The sequence below is a fragment of the Erpetoichthys calabaricus genome, chromosome 4 (genome assembly GCF_900747795.2).
Source record: "Erpetoichthys calabaricus chromosome 4, fErpCal1.3, whole genome shotgun sequence".
Classification (NCBI taxonomy): Eukaryota; Metazoa; Chordata; class Cladistia; order Polypteriformes; family Polypteridae; genus Erpetoichthys; species Erpetoichthys calabaricus.
Genome location: NC_041397.2, coordinates 171,194,556 through 171,208,744, shown reverse-complemented (window position 1 = coordinate 171,208,744; position 14,189 = coordinate 171,194,556). Strand labels below are relative to the sequence as shown.

At 37.4% G+C, this 14,189-nt stretch overlaps 1 protein-coding gene across 1 annotated transcript in view; it reads left to right on the top strand.

The window, feature by feature from the left end:
* The window catches only part of impg2a (interphotoreceptor matrix proteoglycan 2a), a 304,601-nt gene that overhangs the window by 29,164 nt on the left and 261,248 nt on the right, over positions 1-14,189 (top strand). Inside the window, exons 7-10 of the mRNA XM_051926629.1 lie at positions 7,795-7,853; positions 8,287-8,307; positions 9,848-10,077; positions 13,457-13,542. Coding sequence (XP_051782589.1) covers positions 7,795-7,853; positions 8,287-8,307; positions 9,848-10,077; positions 13,457-13,542 — 396 coding nt within the window. The remainder of the gene's footprint in view (positions 1-7,794; positions 7,854-8,286; positions 8,308-9,847; positions 10,078-13,456; positions 13,543-14,189) is intronic.

The following is a 14,189-nucleotide window of genomic DNA, read 5'->3' as shown; positions in this document are numbered from 1 at the left end:
AGGTATAATGTCCCAAAGTGATGACAACTCCATTACTGGCATGGCCATTGGAGTTTCTATTGCTAGTATACTACCTGGGCATTTGATGGCCCACAACCTGTCCTGAATGGCCTGAAATAGGCTGCAGCCCCAGTCTCCTAAATCTCACTTCATCGTGCATTTCAATGACAAAAGCGGTGACCAGAACTGAGATTGCATGATTTATGCATGATGGCCTCTGTAATGCAGGCTCCAGTTCAGCATATAACACCAAGAGGGCAGCTCTTGGAAGTCTAAATCAGCTTATAAAATGGCTTATAATCTAGTCATCAGCACAAAAAAAGTATACAAATATAATTAACATTATGTTTTAAAAACATGTTTTTAAGTTTGTCAGTGTATTTTTAACTGTGTCAAAATAAGCCCTTGTTTATTTTAAGAAGTTGAAAAATGTAAACATAGCTTAACATTCAGTTAACTGATATGAAAGGTGGAGCGTTTTATGTTATTTGTCTGTTTCATCAAAAAAAAAAAACACATCACATTTTTGTTATTTTAATATTTTGCAAGAAGGTGTGCGATAAAGATTTGCTCAGACCACTACACCTCTGTTTGTACAGGTAGGCATATGCTGTAGCCACTAAAGTTTTGATGCTTGTGCTTACTACTGAGGATTTGTTTTGCTTACAGGAGCTCATATATCCAACATATTCAAGTTGAAATAATCTCTCTCAACCTAAATCTGAAACAGCGAACTAACCTGTAATTGAAATTATGCAGAGTATTAATCTGTCTGGTTAAGGATTGGTGACATGTAAGTCAGAGTTGCTTTGGGCAGGACAGACAATAGTCCCTCCTATAAACCTACTTATCCAGGGCAGGGAGCAGCTGGAGCCTGTCTTAGCAAGCAATGGGCGCAAACAGGGACAGCCTCTGAACAGAGTGTCAGCTCATCATAGGGTGAACACACACATACACATACATCAAGGGATGTTTTAGCATCGCCAGTTCACCTAACCTGCATATGTTGGAACTATTGTTATGTCGGAGGATACTGGAGCAAACTCATGGGGACCGACATGCAACTTCCAGGCAGGGAGCACTCAGGGCACAACCCCCAGACTTGTTACTATGAGACAGCAGCGCTGTGTCACTGTGCAGCAAATTCATTGATTAACTGTGACCTTAAAAAAACTGATGAAAAAAGTTCCCTTTATTTGAGACTTATTTTTGTAACATATTGCATCTGTTGATGGGGGCGCAGGCTCCCTGGCCACACCTTAAACTCTGCCCATGTCAGTAACCTTAAGTTCACATTCACTAAGGTTTTGTTTTTTGTGTTTTCCCATGGTTTGAAAATAAATAAATGATGAATACAGTCATGAAAATGTTTGGAAACCCCTCTTAATTCTTTGGATTTTTGTTTATCGTTGGTTAAACTTTCAAAGTATCAACTTCCTTTTAATATATGACATGCCTTATGGAAACAGTAGTATTTCAGCAGTGACATTAAGTTTATTGAATTAACAGAAAATATGCAATATGCATCATAACAAAATTAGACAGGTGCATAAATTTGGGCACCCCAACAGAGATATTACATCAATGCTTAGTTGAGCCTCCTTTTGCAAATATAACAGCCTCTAGATGCCTCCTATAGCCTTTGATGAGTGTCTGGATTCTGGATGGAGGTATTTTTGACCATTCTTCCATACAAAACCTCTCCAGTTCAGTTAAATTTGATGGCTGCCGAGCATAGACAGCCTGCTTCAAATCATCTCATAAATTTTCGATGATATTTAAGTCAGGGGACTGTGACGGCCATTCCAGAACATTGTACTTCTCCCTCTGCATGAATGCCTTTGCAGATTTTGAACTGTGTTTTGGGTCATTGTCTTGTTGGAATATCCAACCCCTGCGTAACTTCAACTTTGTGATTGATGCTTGAACATTACCCTGAAGAATTTGTTGATATTGGGTTGAATTCATCCAACCCTCGACTTTAACAAGTGCCCCAGTCCCTGAACAAGCCACACAGCCCCACAGCATGATGGAACCTCCACCAAATTTGACAGTAGGTATCAGGTGCTTTTCTTGGAATGCAGTGTTCCTATTCTGCCATGCAATGTGCTTTTTGTTATGACCAAATAACTCAATTTTTCTCTCATCTGTCCAAAGCACTTTGTTCCAAAATGAATCTGGCTTGTCTAAATGAGCATTTTCATACAACAAGTGACTCTGTTTGTGGCGTGAGTGCAGAAAGGGCTTCTTTCTCATCACCCTGCCATACAGATGTTCTTTGTGCAAATTGTGCTGAATTGTAGAACGATGTACAGATACACCATCTGCAGCAAGATGTTCTTGCAGGTCCTTGGAGGTGATCTGTGGGTTGTCTGTAACCATTCTCACAATCCTGCACATATGCCGCTCCTGTATTTTTCTTGACCTGCCAGACCTGGGTTTAACAACAACTGACAGTTTAAACCTCTGAGATAGCTTTTTGTAGCCTTCTCCTAAACCATGATACTGAACAATCTTTGTTTTCAGATTTTTAGAAAGTTGCTTTGAGGATCCCATTCTGTCACTTTTCAGAGGAGAGTCAAAGGGAAGCACAACTTGCAATTGACTACCTTAAATACCTTTTGTCATGATTGAAAACTGTGTTGGTGTTGCAAGTATTCAGTATTGAGCAGTTACATGCATTCAAACCAGCAAAATTATAAGGGTACCCAAATTTTTGCACAGCCAGTTTTTCACATTTGATTTAATTTCATACAACTAAATACTACTTCACTAAAAATCTTTGTTCGGAAAACACCCCAGTACTCAGATGTTCCTAGGAAATGAGACATTCCACTGTTATCTGTTTTGTTGAAAGTACAGTAAATTATTATGCAGGCTGAGAGAGGTTCCCAAACTTTTTCATATGACTATATATAAATATTCAAAAAAGGCCATACATGGTGCTTAGTAAAAGGTGATGGGGAGTCACTAAAAGCTTGTGCACGAAGTGTATTGATGTTTATAAAGGAACTTGGCATGGCATGTGGCGTACACACAGTGTCATAAATCTGATTTTTGACTTTTTGCCTTTCTAGCGTAAGCAAAAATTTAGTATGGAATCTAAGCAAGACTTTATATATAAGGTCACTGGTTTTTCAAAACTCACAATAATCCTGAGAATATCCAGTTCTGATCCCTGCTTCATTAATTTTGTTTTGTTTTTATCTCCTAGTCCCTGACTCATAAAAATAGCTGCTGTTAGCTCATGCCAATACACACAGATGCTGCTGCTATCTTGTTCATGATTGTCAGGGTTTTTGCTAATCATATGACAGGATGTTGCATTGTAATTATGTCATGTCCTTTTCTCTGTAAAAGATGGTGGTGCCCAGAGGTCATTAACCATGTATTTTGATTAATACTAAGAAGTTTGGTCTGTATTCCTTATTTTTTTTTCTTTTTTATTAGGAAACTTCTTTCAGTTAGTGCTGGATTTTGACTTAATTTGTTCTCCTCCCATGACTAGGTGTGTACCAATACCCTCTGCTGAAACTTGTGGAATTTATGGTGGGAGGGGAACATCCACTTGTCAGGTTAGGGAAGGTACCACCTATTGTGTTAAGTAAGCCCAGAGAGACTCTAATCTTTAAATATTTTTGTATCTTTTGTTAAGGGGCCCTGTATTATGGCTGATTTTCAAAGGTTAAGCAAAAAGACAGTTTCCCATGGGGATTAATAAAGTGTGCCAAATCACCTATATCAGTATACACTAGGTAGTAGCTAATAAAACCACCCTTTTTTGTTTATCTTCATCTCCCTGTTATTTTTCCGGGTTCAGGGGTCAAGTTGACAGTGTTTATTCTCATGGATGCCGCCTATTTGGGAACTTTAGATGCTACATGCTGCTAGGCACATCACATGCAGGAAAAAGAATCTAAACTTTAAAATATAGAATGGAAACCCTAGTAAGAGACCAACAAATACAGGGAAAAGGCTTTGGATTTTGACTTGGTTTTATTTTGAATTCGACTTTGCATCTGCCATTTCAACTTTGGTGGCTGATTGGACAACATGTACATACTGACCACTGCCAATGTTCTTGATGATACTTTTCGACAAACCCTAAAGAAAGACTTCAACTAATCTCTGCCACTCATGCTTAACAAACAGTCCAACAGGACAGTCATGCATCCTGTTCAAACATATTACCCAGGCTCTTTTCTGACTATCTTGGGCTTAGTTGGACTCACCGAGCTTTCAGTCTTGAAATAATTTATTGCAGCAGTACTGTTTCTTTCAAATGAACTAACCACAATTCCTGTCCTTCCTTTTCTTTCTCCAAGTAACCAATCGCCACACAATCAGCTCTGTAATAGATGTTAAGCCATCTGTAAGCTTAGAACACCAATTCTTCAAAACTTTTAAAGAACATTGAAATATTTTTGCAGTACATGTTTAACTATTCCATCCATCTATCCATCCAGGGTCGCGCCAGTCCCAGCAAGCATAGAGCGCAAGGCAGGAACAATCCCTGAACGGGGCACCAGCTCATCGCTAATGTTGCCCACCGTGTCCACACGTTTAATAACAGTACATGTTATTTAAATGAAGTTAAAAATTGTATCTGTATAATGTAATAAACATACTTTACTGCATTTCATCGTAAAATGATATCAAGAGCTCCAAGAAGATAGCGCCTGGAAATGTAAATCGACTTGAAAGCCAGTTATCATCATCTGTAAATACGTGCTCTCTGTTGAATTGAATTTCTTTATTGTTATTCTATGGTACATTGAGATTCAATTTGCAAATCTCTCCATAAACTTATTTTCCTCTAAAATGGTAGAATAACAACAACAGCAACAATAATAATAATAATACGATAAAAAAATTAAAAAATGCAAGTTTACAGTGAGGTAAATGTACTTAAAAATACAAACAGTTCTACCAGGAGCACTTGATAGATGAATTGAGTGCGTTTATAGCTCTTGGGATGAAACTGTTTCTGAACCGCAAGGTCTGTTCAGGAAAGGCTTTGAAGCATTTGCTGTTTGAGAGCAGTTCAATAGACTGTGCGCATGGCTGAGGCAGCATGTGCTTGATGATGTATACCAATAATTCTCTCTGCTCTTGACAATCAATCTGCTGTAGAGCTTTCGGATCAGCTGCTGTAGAGCTATGATTCCCCACTCAGATACAGTGGGTTAAAATACTCCATGTGGTGCATTGAGAGTAACAACACTACAGCAGCTATAGTACTTGAAATAGTTTGGCCATTCCACACATCATTATATAGTTACAGGTTGATTACAATCAGATGCAATAAACTAAAAAACAATATGCGGTTAAATTTCAGTGTATTTGATAAAGCCATGTCAAGGATGTGAATCAAATAAATAAAGGGAAATCACATAGGAACAGTAGCATTGCTTTGATGCTGGGTACCGGCAATTTGTAAAACTGAGCTGAAAACCTGTGTATGCAATGGTTTGAGCTGGCGTGAGAATGTGCGTGGCTTTATTATGCCAAGTTTAGTTTAGTGAGCGTGGGAATGGGAGTATGCAACATTTTTGTGCGTACACACAATTTATACATGAGGCCCCAGGTTATTATAATGTAACCACTAGGTGACAACAGTTATGATTTTTGGCCTCAATAACAAGCAAGGCACCTGAATGCTCCAACGTAGGCCTGAGGCCTGCAAAATCATATAAGGAAAGGGAGAACTACTCAAAACCCTGCCCTAAAATAAAAACCTCACATATTTCTTGCAATAATGAAAAATACAATAAAGCAAAATGAACCAAAATATGTTCAAGAAAGATTTCTAAAGATACAAAAATAATAACAAATTCCAAAAAAAAAGTTATTAATCAAATAATTCAAAATGCCAGACTTAAATACTCAAAACAAAAGATGATTACCAAAACAAGTCTGCAGAAGCCAGTTAAAAATCAAGAACAAAAGTAAACATCCAAGATCAAAACAAAAATGTTCAAAAGACCAAGAAAAACTCACAGTAATTGGGAACGACAAGAAAGGATCTGAATAACAATAGCAAGGACAAGAGCTAGGTCTCTAATGCTTTGGCAGAGGTCTCTTGTAAGGCTCATTCTTTATTTAATCCTTTTGTTTTTTTCCCTGAATATTATTTTATGTACTGTGTTATTAATTCTGTTCATGGTTTTGTTCAGTCTACCTTTAATTTGTTCAAAATGGTGTTTATTAATGTTAATTATTTTTCAATACTGTGTTATATGAAGACTATAAATGTTAGTTTTCTTTGTTCTTTGCCTTGTCTCCTGTATGTAGAACCTTAGGGCCACCTAATTATGGAGGTGGATCAGCAGCTTCATCATTCTGACTTTTATTGTTTTTGATCTATCTTATTTTGATAATTGGATTTATTGATTTCAACCTCTGCTTTGATATAAGATGCAGTTCATTGCTGCTGTATTTGGATTTATTTGCAAAGCCTACTTTTGTTCTTTTTCTTTTTTGATCTCTTTTATGGTTCTCTTTTATTCGTCCTTATATATAAAAAACTTTGCTTTGTTGGCCTGGGCCGGAGGTTTACAGTTTCTTTTTCTTCCATTTTTAATGTTTGTATATTTTAAAGTGGGCGGCACGGTGGCGCAGTGGGTAGCGCTGCTGCCTCGCAGTTGGGACACCTGGGGACCTGGGTTCGATTCCCGGGTCCTCCCTGCGTGGAGTTTGCATGTTCTCCCCGTGTCTGCGTGGGTTTCCTCCGGGCGCTCCGGTTTCCTCCCACAGTCCAAAGACATGCAGGTTAGGTGGATTGGCGATTCTAAATTGGCCCTGGTGTGTGCTTGGTGTGTGGGTGTGTTTGTGTGTGTCCTGCGGTGGGTTGGCACCCTACCCAGGATTGGTTCCCTGCCTTGTGCCCTGTGTTGGCTGGGATTGGCTCCGGCAGACCCCCGTGACCCTGTGTTCGGATTCAGCGGGTTGGAAAATGGATGGATGGATGGATATTTTAAAGTTATATTTTTGCCTCTGTAGCAGAAATTTTGAGTTTGGGGTTAGGCTGCCTGGGGTGAGGCTTAAAGCAGGTCTGGGTTGTGTTTCTTTGAGACCTGCATCCCCTATTTTGTAATTTGCTGTGGCAGAAATAATAACAAGGCCACACCTAAAGGCTCTAACTGCTAATTAGTGGGGAAAGGAACTCGGACAAAAGAGCCAATACTACAATAAAATAGCTTTTACATTTAAAATAAAATATACTAAAGAATTAAAGACACAATCAATAATACAACAGAAATACTATCCAGAAGTATGCTACCTGGCTCCCTGATATTTATGTGGATATTAGGACTTAGGAATGCAGGAGTTTCATGGGAGACTGAAGGATGCTGTGACTTAATAGTCCCTGAACTACATCCGGCATTTAAAGGTTGGACTGGCAGGAACACTTTTAGAGGGAGAGAACAGGACAAAAGATGGGACAAAATGCTGTTCATCAGAACTTTCGGGTGTTGTTTGGATAGAGCAAGTTTAATAAAATGAATGATTTTGTTTACTCCCCTATTATTTTGTTTTAATAAATAATTACAGGTTCTGCTGATCAGAATTTCAGGTAATGTGACTTCTAAGAAGCACTAATTGTTTCATACACAGTGTATATAATGAATATATATTTAAGGCCTATGGTGAACATTTTAATTTGAAACTGTATTAAAAAAAATTAAAGTAACTTGCAAATGACAGCCTAACTTGAATGAGAAGCCATACAAATACATGAATTATTACTGTTGTCTTTATTTTCTCCTCTTGTCCTTTCCCTTTCTTGCACAGTTTGATAACACACGTCAAAGACTGCCAGGATTTAAAAACATAAAAGTCACCAAATTTAGGTAAGATGTATATGAAATTTAGGGGTGAACTAAAATGTCTTGCGTTTAGCTAATAATAATTGTGTAGTATTTTAGGCAAAGTAAAGGATGTTTTTTACAATTATCGAACAAAAATAGTATATTTTTTCAGATGATTATTTTTTATATGTGGCATGTTGGTGCATATCTGTGTGGGTTTCTCTCCCCATGTTCTGGTTTTCCGCTCACACAAGAATTGTATATTTGAGTCTGATTGACAACTGTAAACTGGTCCATTTATTAAGAGACAACTGGATTAGCTTTGTACCTGTTTTGCATCCAAAGCTAATGGCACAGGTTTAAGCCCAATGTGACTTTGGATTGGTTTGAGAATGTTATGTATAAGAATATATCAAAATGTAAACAGACTGATTTTTAATTATGCATTCTTTTTTTTTTCATTTACATATTTTAGGAAGAAACGGGACCCTGAAAGGTAAATTTATTGTGGTTCTTATATTTTTCACATTTTTCTGACACTTATTAAGCATATGTAAAACATGGATAAGTTAACATGTTGAAAGTTTTTTAACAATTTATTCAAGTCTTTACACTTATTACTTCTGATCATTCCAATTGCAAACACTTACATGGTAATTTCTTTGAATTCTTTTAAAATATAATTTCAGAAGTTACTTGCAGGATACATTGTTTCAGATCTCAGCCTTGCCAGTGTCTGGATGGCTTTGTTCTTGCTATATCTGTATGGGTGAGGGATGAGTGCAGTGCATCTGTCATCGTAAGCAGACATCCAAAGTCCGAACCCCATTTAGCAGCTGTAGCCAGCATTTGCCAACATTTTGACAGACCCTGTCATTCCGCTTAAGTGTGCAATCCATCTCTAATATCTGCAGTGAGTCCTGTCACAATGAAGCACAAAAGGGAATGCAGGTCTCAAAAAAAAAAAAAAAAAACATGCAAAAGGCACACCAGCTTTTCACCAAAATAGGTTTCACCCTAGGCAGCCAGACCCAGGCATCCAAAGTCTAAAGATAGGCTTGCTACCTGTACAAGCCCAAAAATGGGGCAAAGTATTTAAAATATCATAATGTTTCTAAATACTTAAAGAATTTATTAGAAGTGAAACAGGATAACAAAAAGGCAAAGCAGGAAAAAGTGCAAAACCAGGTTTTGCCTAAAAGATAAAAACAAAAAAAGAACCAAATAAACAGTACCTTGTAATGTAGCAGAGGTTGAAGTAAGTATTATGAAAACAAAAGCAAGAACGCAATTAGGATTAAAACATGTAACAAAATGCAGATGCGCCACAGCACTGTAACTGGAGCTTCCCTGTAAATACCAGCTGGGATAGCATCCCAGCCACATGATCAGGTGGCCACGCCTCCCTTGGTTCTAAATAAATCAGACAGGGCAGATGACTAGATAAACTTTATAAATTACCAGTATGACAATATTACAAAAATGCAATAAAGGTAAAATGAAATGAAAAGAAGAATTAACAACTAAATATATAAAATAATGTTTAAAAAACAACTCAAGATTTAAAATTAAAGAAAAGAAACTGTATCATGTATACATGGACAAGACCCTGTCTGACACAGAACAATATCTGTACCACAGAACTGCCTGGCATGGGTGTTCTGCCTGTGCTCACATTCCAATGATTTGCATATTAAGTTGGTTGGCAAATCTAGGTTAGCCTGTTATGAGTGGATACAACTGACACTTGTTGATTTACTATATTAATCTATATGTAAGAAACAGTCTAAAATAAATTTACAGAAGTAAGACATGGGAAATTCTATAGGGGAAGTGTTTTTTTATGGTAAAGGAAATTACAAATGAGCAGTGTGTGCTTTTGCTTACGTATGCTAGAATGTAATGCCACTGTATGTCCATTTAACAGTTTTAAGAATATTTTCAATAATAATCTCTTGATTTATTTACAGTATGATATTTCTGGCTTCATATTTTCAAATTGAATTTCTTTACTGTCTTGTATCTTCCTGCTACAGCAATGCAGTAGAAGTTGTGTTTTCCATCACATTTGAAGTGGATGATAAGAAAAAGACAAACGAGACCTTGGACTCTCCTAGCCTTCATCCTAACAAAGTTGAAGATATTTATCCAATGAATCCCAAATTAGCTTATCAGATTAGTTATATCATTGAAGATCTACGCAAGGACAATGTCATGGGGAATTCTAGTTTGCGTGTGGATCCAGAATCCTTCCAGTTGACTAATGGTAAATATAATTTTGACAGCTGCCATTCATTCAGTTTTAAAAATGAGATCTTCTGTAAACCGTGTTCCAACCTTTCTTCAACCAAGGACTTTTAGTCCATTGATTTTAACGTATGCATGCAGAGAACAACTTTATAGATTACTATTCAGGTGTGAATAGTGAAATTATTGGGAATATTTCACACTAGATTTTGTATAACACATTAAAGCTGTAAGAAAATGTGGGAAGAAAAAGCACATAATGTATCAATTGATTTTTGTTTGTTTTAATCAGTTAACTACAATGTAAGTATAGGTTTTGCATATGGCAATGACAATAATTAATTAGACAGTTTGGTAAGGATCCTTTTTATTTCCATACCTCTCTCTGTAGATGCAGTTCCTAGCCTTTGGACTTGTATTGGGGTAACTGAAGCATACTCATTTTAAATAACAGAAGAGTTTTATTAATTCATAAACACAAGGATTACAGAAAAGAAATAACTACATATGTCAACATAAGAGATGGTACACAAGACAGAGAAAGCAGACAAACATATAACAGAGTATGGGCTATTCTTTGTTCATTTAGTGGTCTTCTGCATTTTCTTGATTTTAGGAGTTTTTAGTATAGCATTTCACTGCTGGATTTTTGGAGTGATGCCTCAGTCAACTTATTTTAATGTACAGTTGTGGCTGAGAGAAGACTAAAGTGCTAGGCTATGACATAAGGTTTTTGTCTTTAATTGAGTTAAAAGCTTACAGACCCCCAAAAGTCATGCAACAAGACAATTTCTCATTGTGGATTAATAAAGTATATCAAATGAAAATAAAAAATAAAAATAAAACCTAGACTTCTACCTGACACAGTTAATCATGGGCTTGTCACACAGTAACAATTAAGCACAATTAACAATTTACTATATACTTAACGTAATTCATTTTGGTACCAATAAACAGTTTCAGTTGCATGTCATTGCTCCAGGTTCAAATAAAGAATGTTATTTTTGGTTTGTTTTTGTGAACTCGCTTTTAGGGTTTTTGATGTGTGTTCTGTCAGTTTATAGGGAAAATTATGTCTCTTTCTAGCACAAGAATATGAATAGTAAAATTCATTTCTTGAAATATGGCTTCTTCTTCTACAAGTCGCAGTCAGTGTCATAGAATCTAAGCTTGATGGGCTGGAACTTGGAGATAGTTCACGGTGTCCAGCTCCACAACTATTTGGAAAGCTTCCAAGAACAAAGGATATGCTTTCTTGCATCCAATAGACAGGGTCAGCATCCTGACCCAAAGAGAGAGAGAGAGAGAGATGTATGTGCATAGTTTTAGGGAAAGCGTAGCTTCTGGTGATATGATAAGAGACCAGTTTTTACAAACTCAAAAAATTAATCCTCCTTTATGGCACCTTGTTGTCTGAAGGAATCTCTGCAGACATGCCAATTCAAAAAAAGACCAATATAACTAGAAGGAGAGAGGGAGAGACAAGGATAGAAAGAGGGTGGTTTGAGAGAGAGAGAGAGATAAGAGGAGTGTTGCGTGCAATACTTTGAGGTGGACAAGTGGGGAAGTTATCCCTCCATGAAGACAGGTTTTGAGACTTGTGTAAGTAGGTCCATAGTGTAAGCAAGTTTTCCTTCTTGTCTGTGTTCTTTGTACGTTCAGTTACACTGTAAGCTTGATTTATTTAATAATTACACCCTTTTGATAAGTATGGTCTTTTTGTCTGGGTAAGCAGGGTTGCTTTGAAGCACCCCCTCCTTTTTACCCAAATTTCTCTCCCTGACATGATATTTTAGTGTTGAGCCTCTTTTTCATCTTATCATATCTGGCAGAATGACTACACACATAAGATCAAATATTATACCAGTATATTTGGGGAAATACATCTGGTCCACCCATAACTATCTCCGGGTCAGGAGTTGACCTCCATTAGGACTAGGGACATCAGACTCCAGCCCTGAGCTGGCTATTGGGCTCTCTGCATCCTCAAAATAATAATGGACTTAAAGGGCCAGAACACTATGGCAATCCTGCTATAATGGAAATAGTTGCATTGGAGCCATTGGTGTCTAATGCCACTTTAATTGTATTGTGGACTGGATGAAATGTACTGCTAGAGACCAAACAGGAGCATTTTAATTTTGTTATAATTATTTGTGTTGTTTGAGAATAATCTAATCATTGGTATAGAAAACTGTCTACCTTATGTTTATAAACGGGTACTCCATTCTGAGTGGAGTGCTGCGGAATGCAATAATATTAACAGAGCATTCGACCTGAAAGCTGGGTATGTTCACTCCTTGCTTTAATAAAATATTAACAGCAGCTAATAATAATAATAATAAAATTAATTTGATATACTTTTCTAATCCCTGAGGGGAAATTGACTTTTTGCATGATCTGGGGCAGAGTGGTGGCACTGAGGCTAGGGGTCTGCACTGGTAATCAGAAGGTTGCTGGTTCAAATCCCGAAAATACCAAAAGTATCTCTACTTCATTGGGCCCTTGAGCAAGACCCTTAACCTGCAACTGCTCCCTCCCGAGTATGACATTAATCTATATCTAGCCCTGCAAGTAGGCCCTCCAACCTCCAGGTAAAAACCTGGGGGTTGGTGGCAAAATTGGCACTCCAGCCACCATAAAAAAACTCACACTGTTCCATTCTGTCTGAACTAGTGTGGTGCTGAGGTGTCACCTGCTGCATGGCTGCACTCAGATCCTAATCTGGGATCCATGTGGTGGGTGAAGCAACGTGTGGTATCAGTGCATGCTCCTCACCTCTTTGGGGGTCAGAGCGCATAATAATAGGTTTACAATATGCATTTTTCATCCCTAAACCCACTGCAGCAAACATAATGTTTATCAATATTTTTCTTATTTCAATCTAATGGATAACTTTATTTTGAACTTTGTACAGCCTTAAGCTCCTTTCCCTATCACATGGATATGTTACGTCATTTACAAAACCTGCTTAAATCTAGACTAGGGTCGTGGGCAGTGCTGGAGCCTATCCCAGGTAGCGTTGGGCAAAAGGCAGGAATAAACCCTGGAGAGGACACCAGTCCATCGTATGGCAAACACATACACACACACACATAGACACACACACCCCAAACACATACTAGAGCCTAACCTGCAAATTTTCAGACAGTGGGAGGAAACCGGAATGAACCCGCGCAGTCACATGGAAAACATGCAAACTTCATGCAGGGATGCAAACCCTGGTCTCCTTACTGTGAGACAGCAGCATTACCACTGTGTCACCACGATGGCTATAGTTTTAATTTTTTTAAAATCAGTGAGTGATTATAATGCAGACAGTTTTCAAAATAACAAATATCCTTTTTGTAGGGTCATCATACCACCTGTAACATGTTTTTTTTTTTTTTAATTAACAGAGGGACCACTACCAACTGTATATGAAAATATTGGCAAAGAAGATATCTACACTACTGGACAACCAGATGATCTATTGACAGATTTAGTAAGTAATTTCTAAGGGGATTTGTGAAAAAGTGGATAAGTGTTTAACCACAAAAGAGGAATAGAAGTTAACACCTACAGTTAATATGGTTATTGATCAGAAATAAAGAGGTTCTGCAGTGAAGGAGTCCTCATTATTGCACAGGATGAGGAAATGAGCACTGATAAAATATACCTGCATAAGTTAACAGTGCCATGTTTCCTTAAGATAAAGTATGCAATTGCTACCTAATGTTATACAGTATTTATGAAGTCTAGGAGGAGACGCTGAAGTAATGAAACTTATCTACTGATGACATTGTCTTTCATTTTGACACACTGAATAATTCTGTACTGTATATCCTGTAAAAGGTGACAATGACCTGACAGAATGATTTTTGTGTTATATAAGACGTACTGTAATAGGGGTGCCACTATTTGCTATTTTAATCTGGAACAAAAAAGTTCAATAGTGCAGAATATTGTAAAAGAAAATTGTATTTTTATTAAAGTAAACACACACAAAGGATGAACAGTTAAAGAAGAGCAAAAAAGTGTCAAACAGAACCATCAGAAACAAACCTTAGCTGAAACACAGTCTAGCGGCCCACTAATGTACTGCAGAACTCCAACACACTCTCTCCCTCACCATCTCTTCTCTCAAATCTC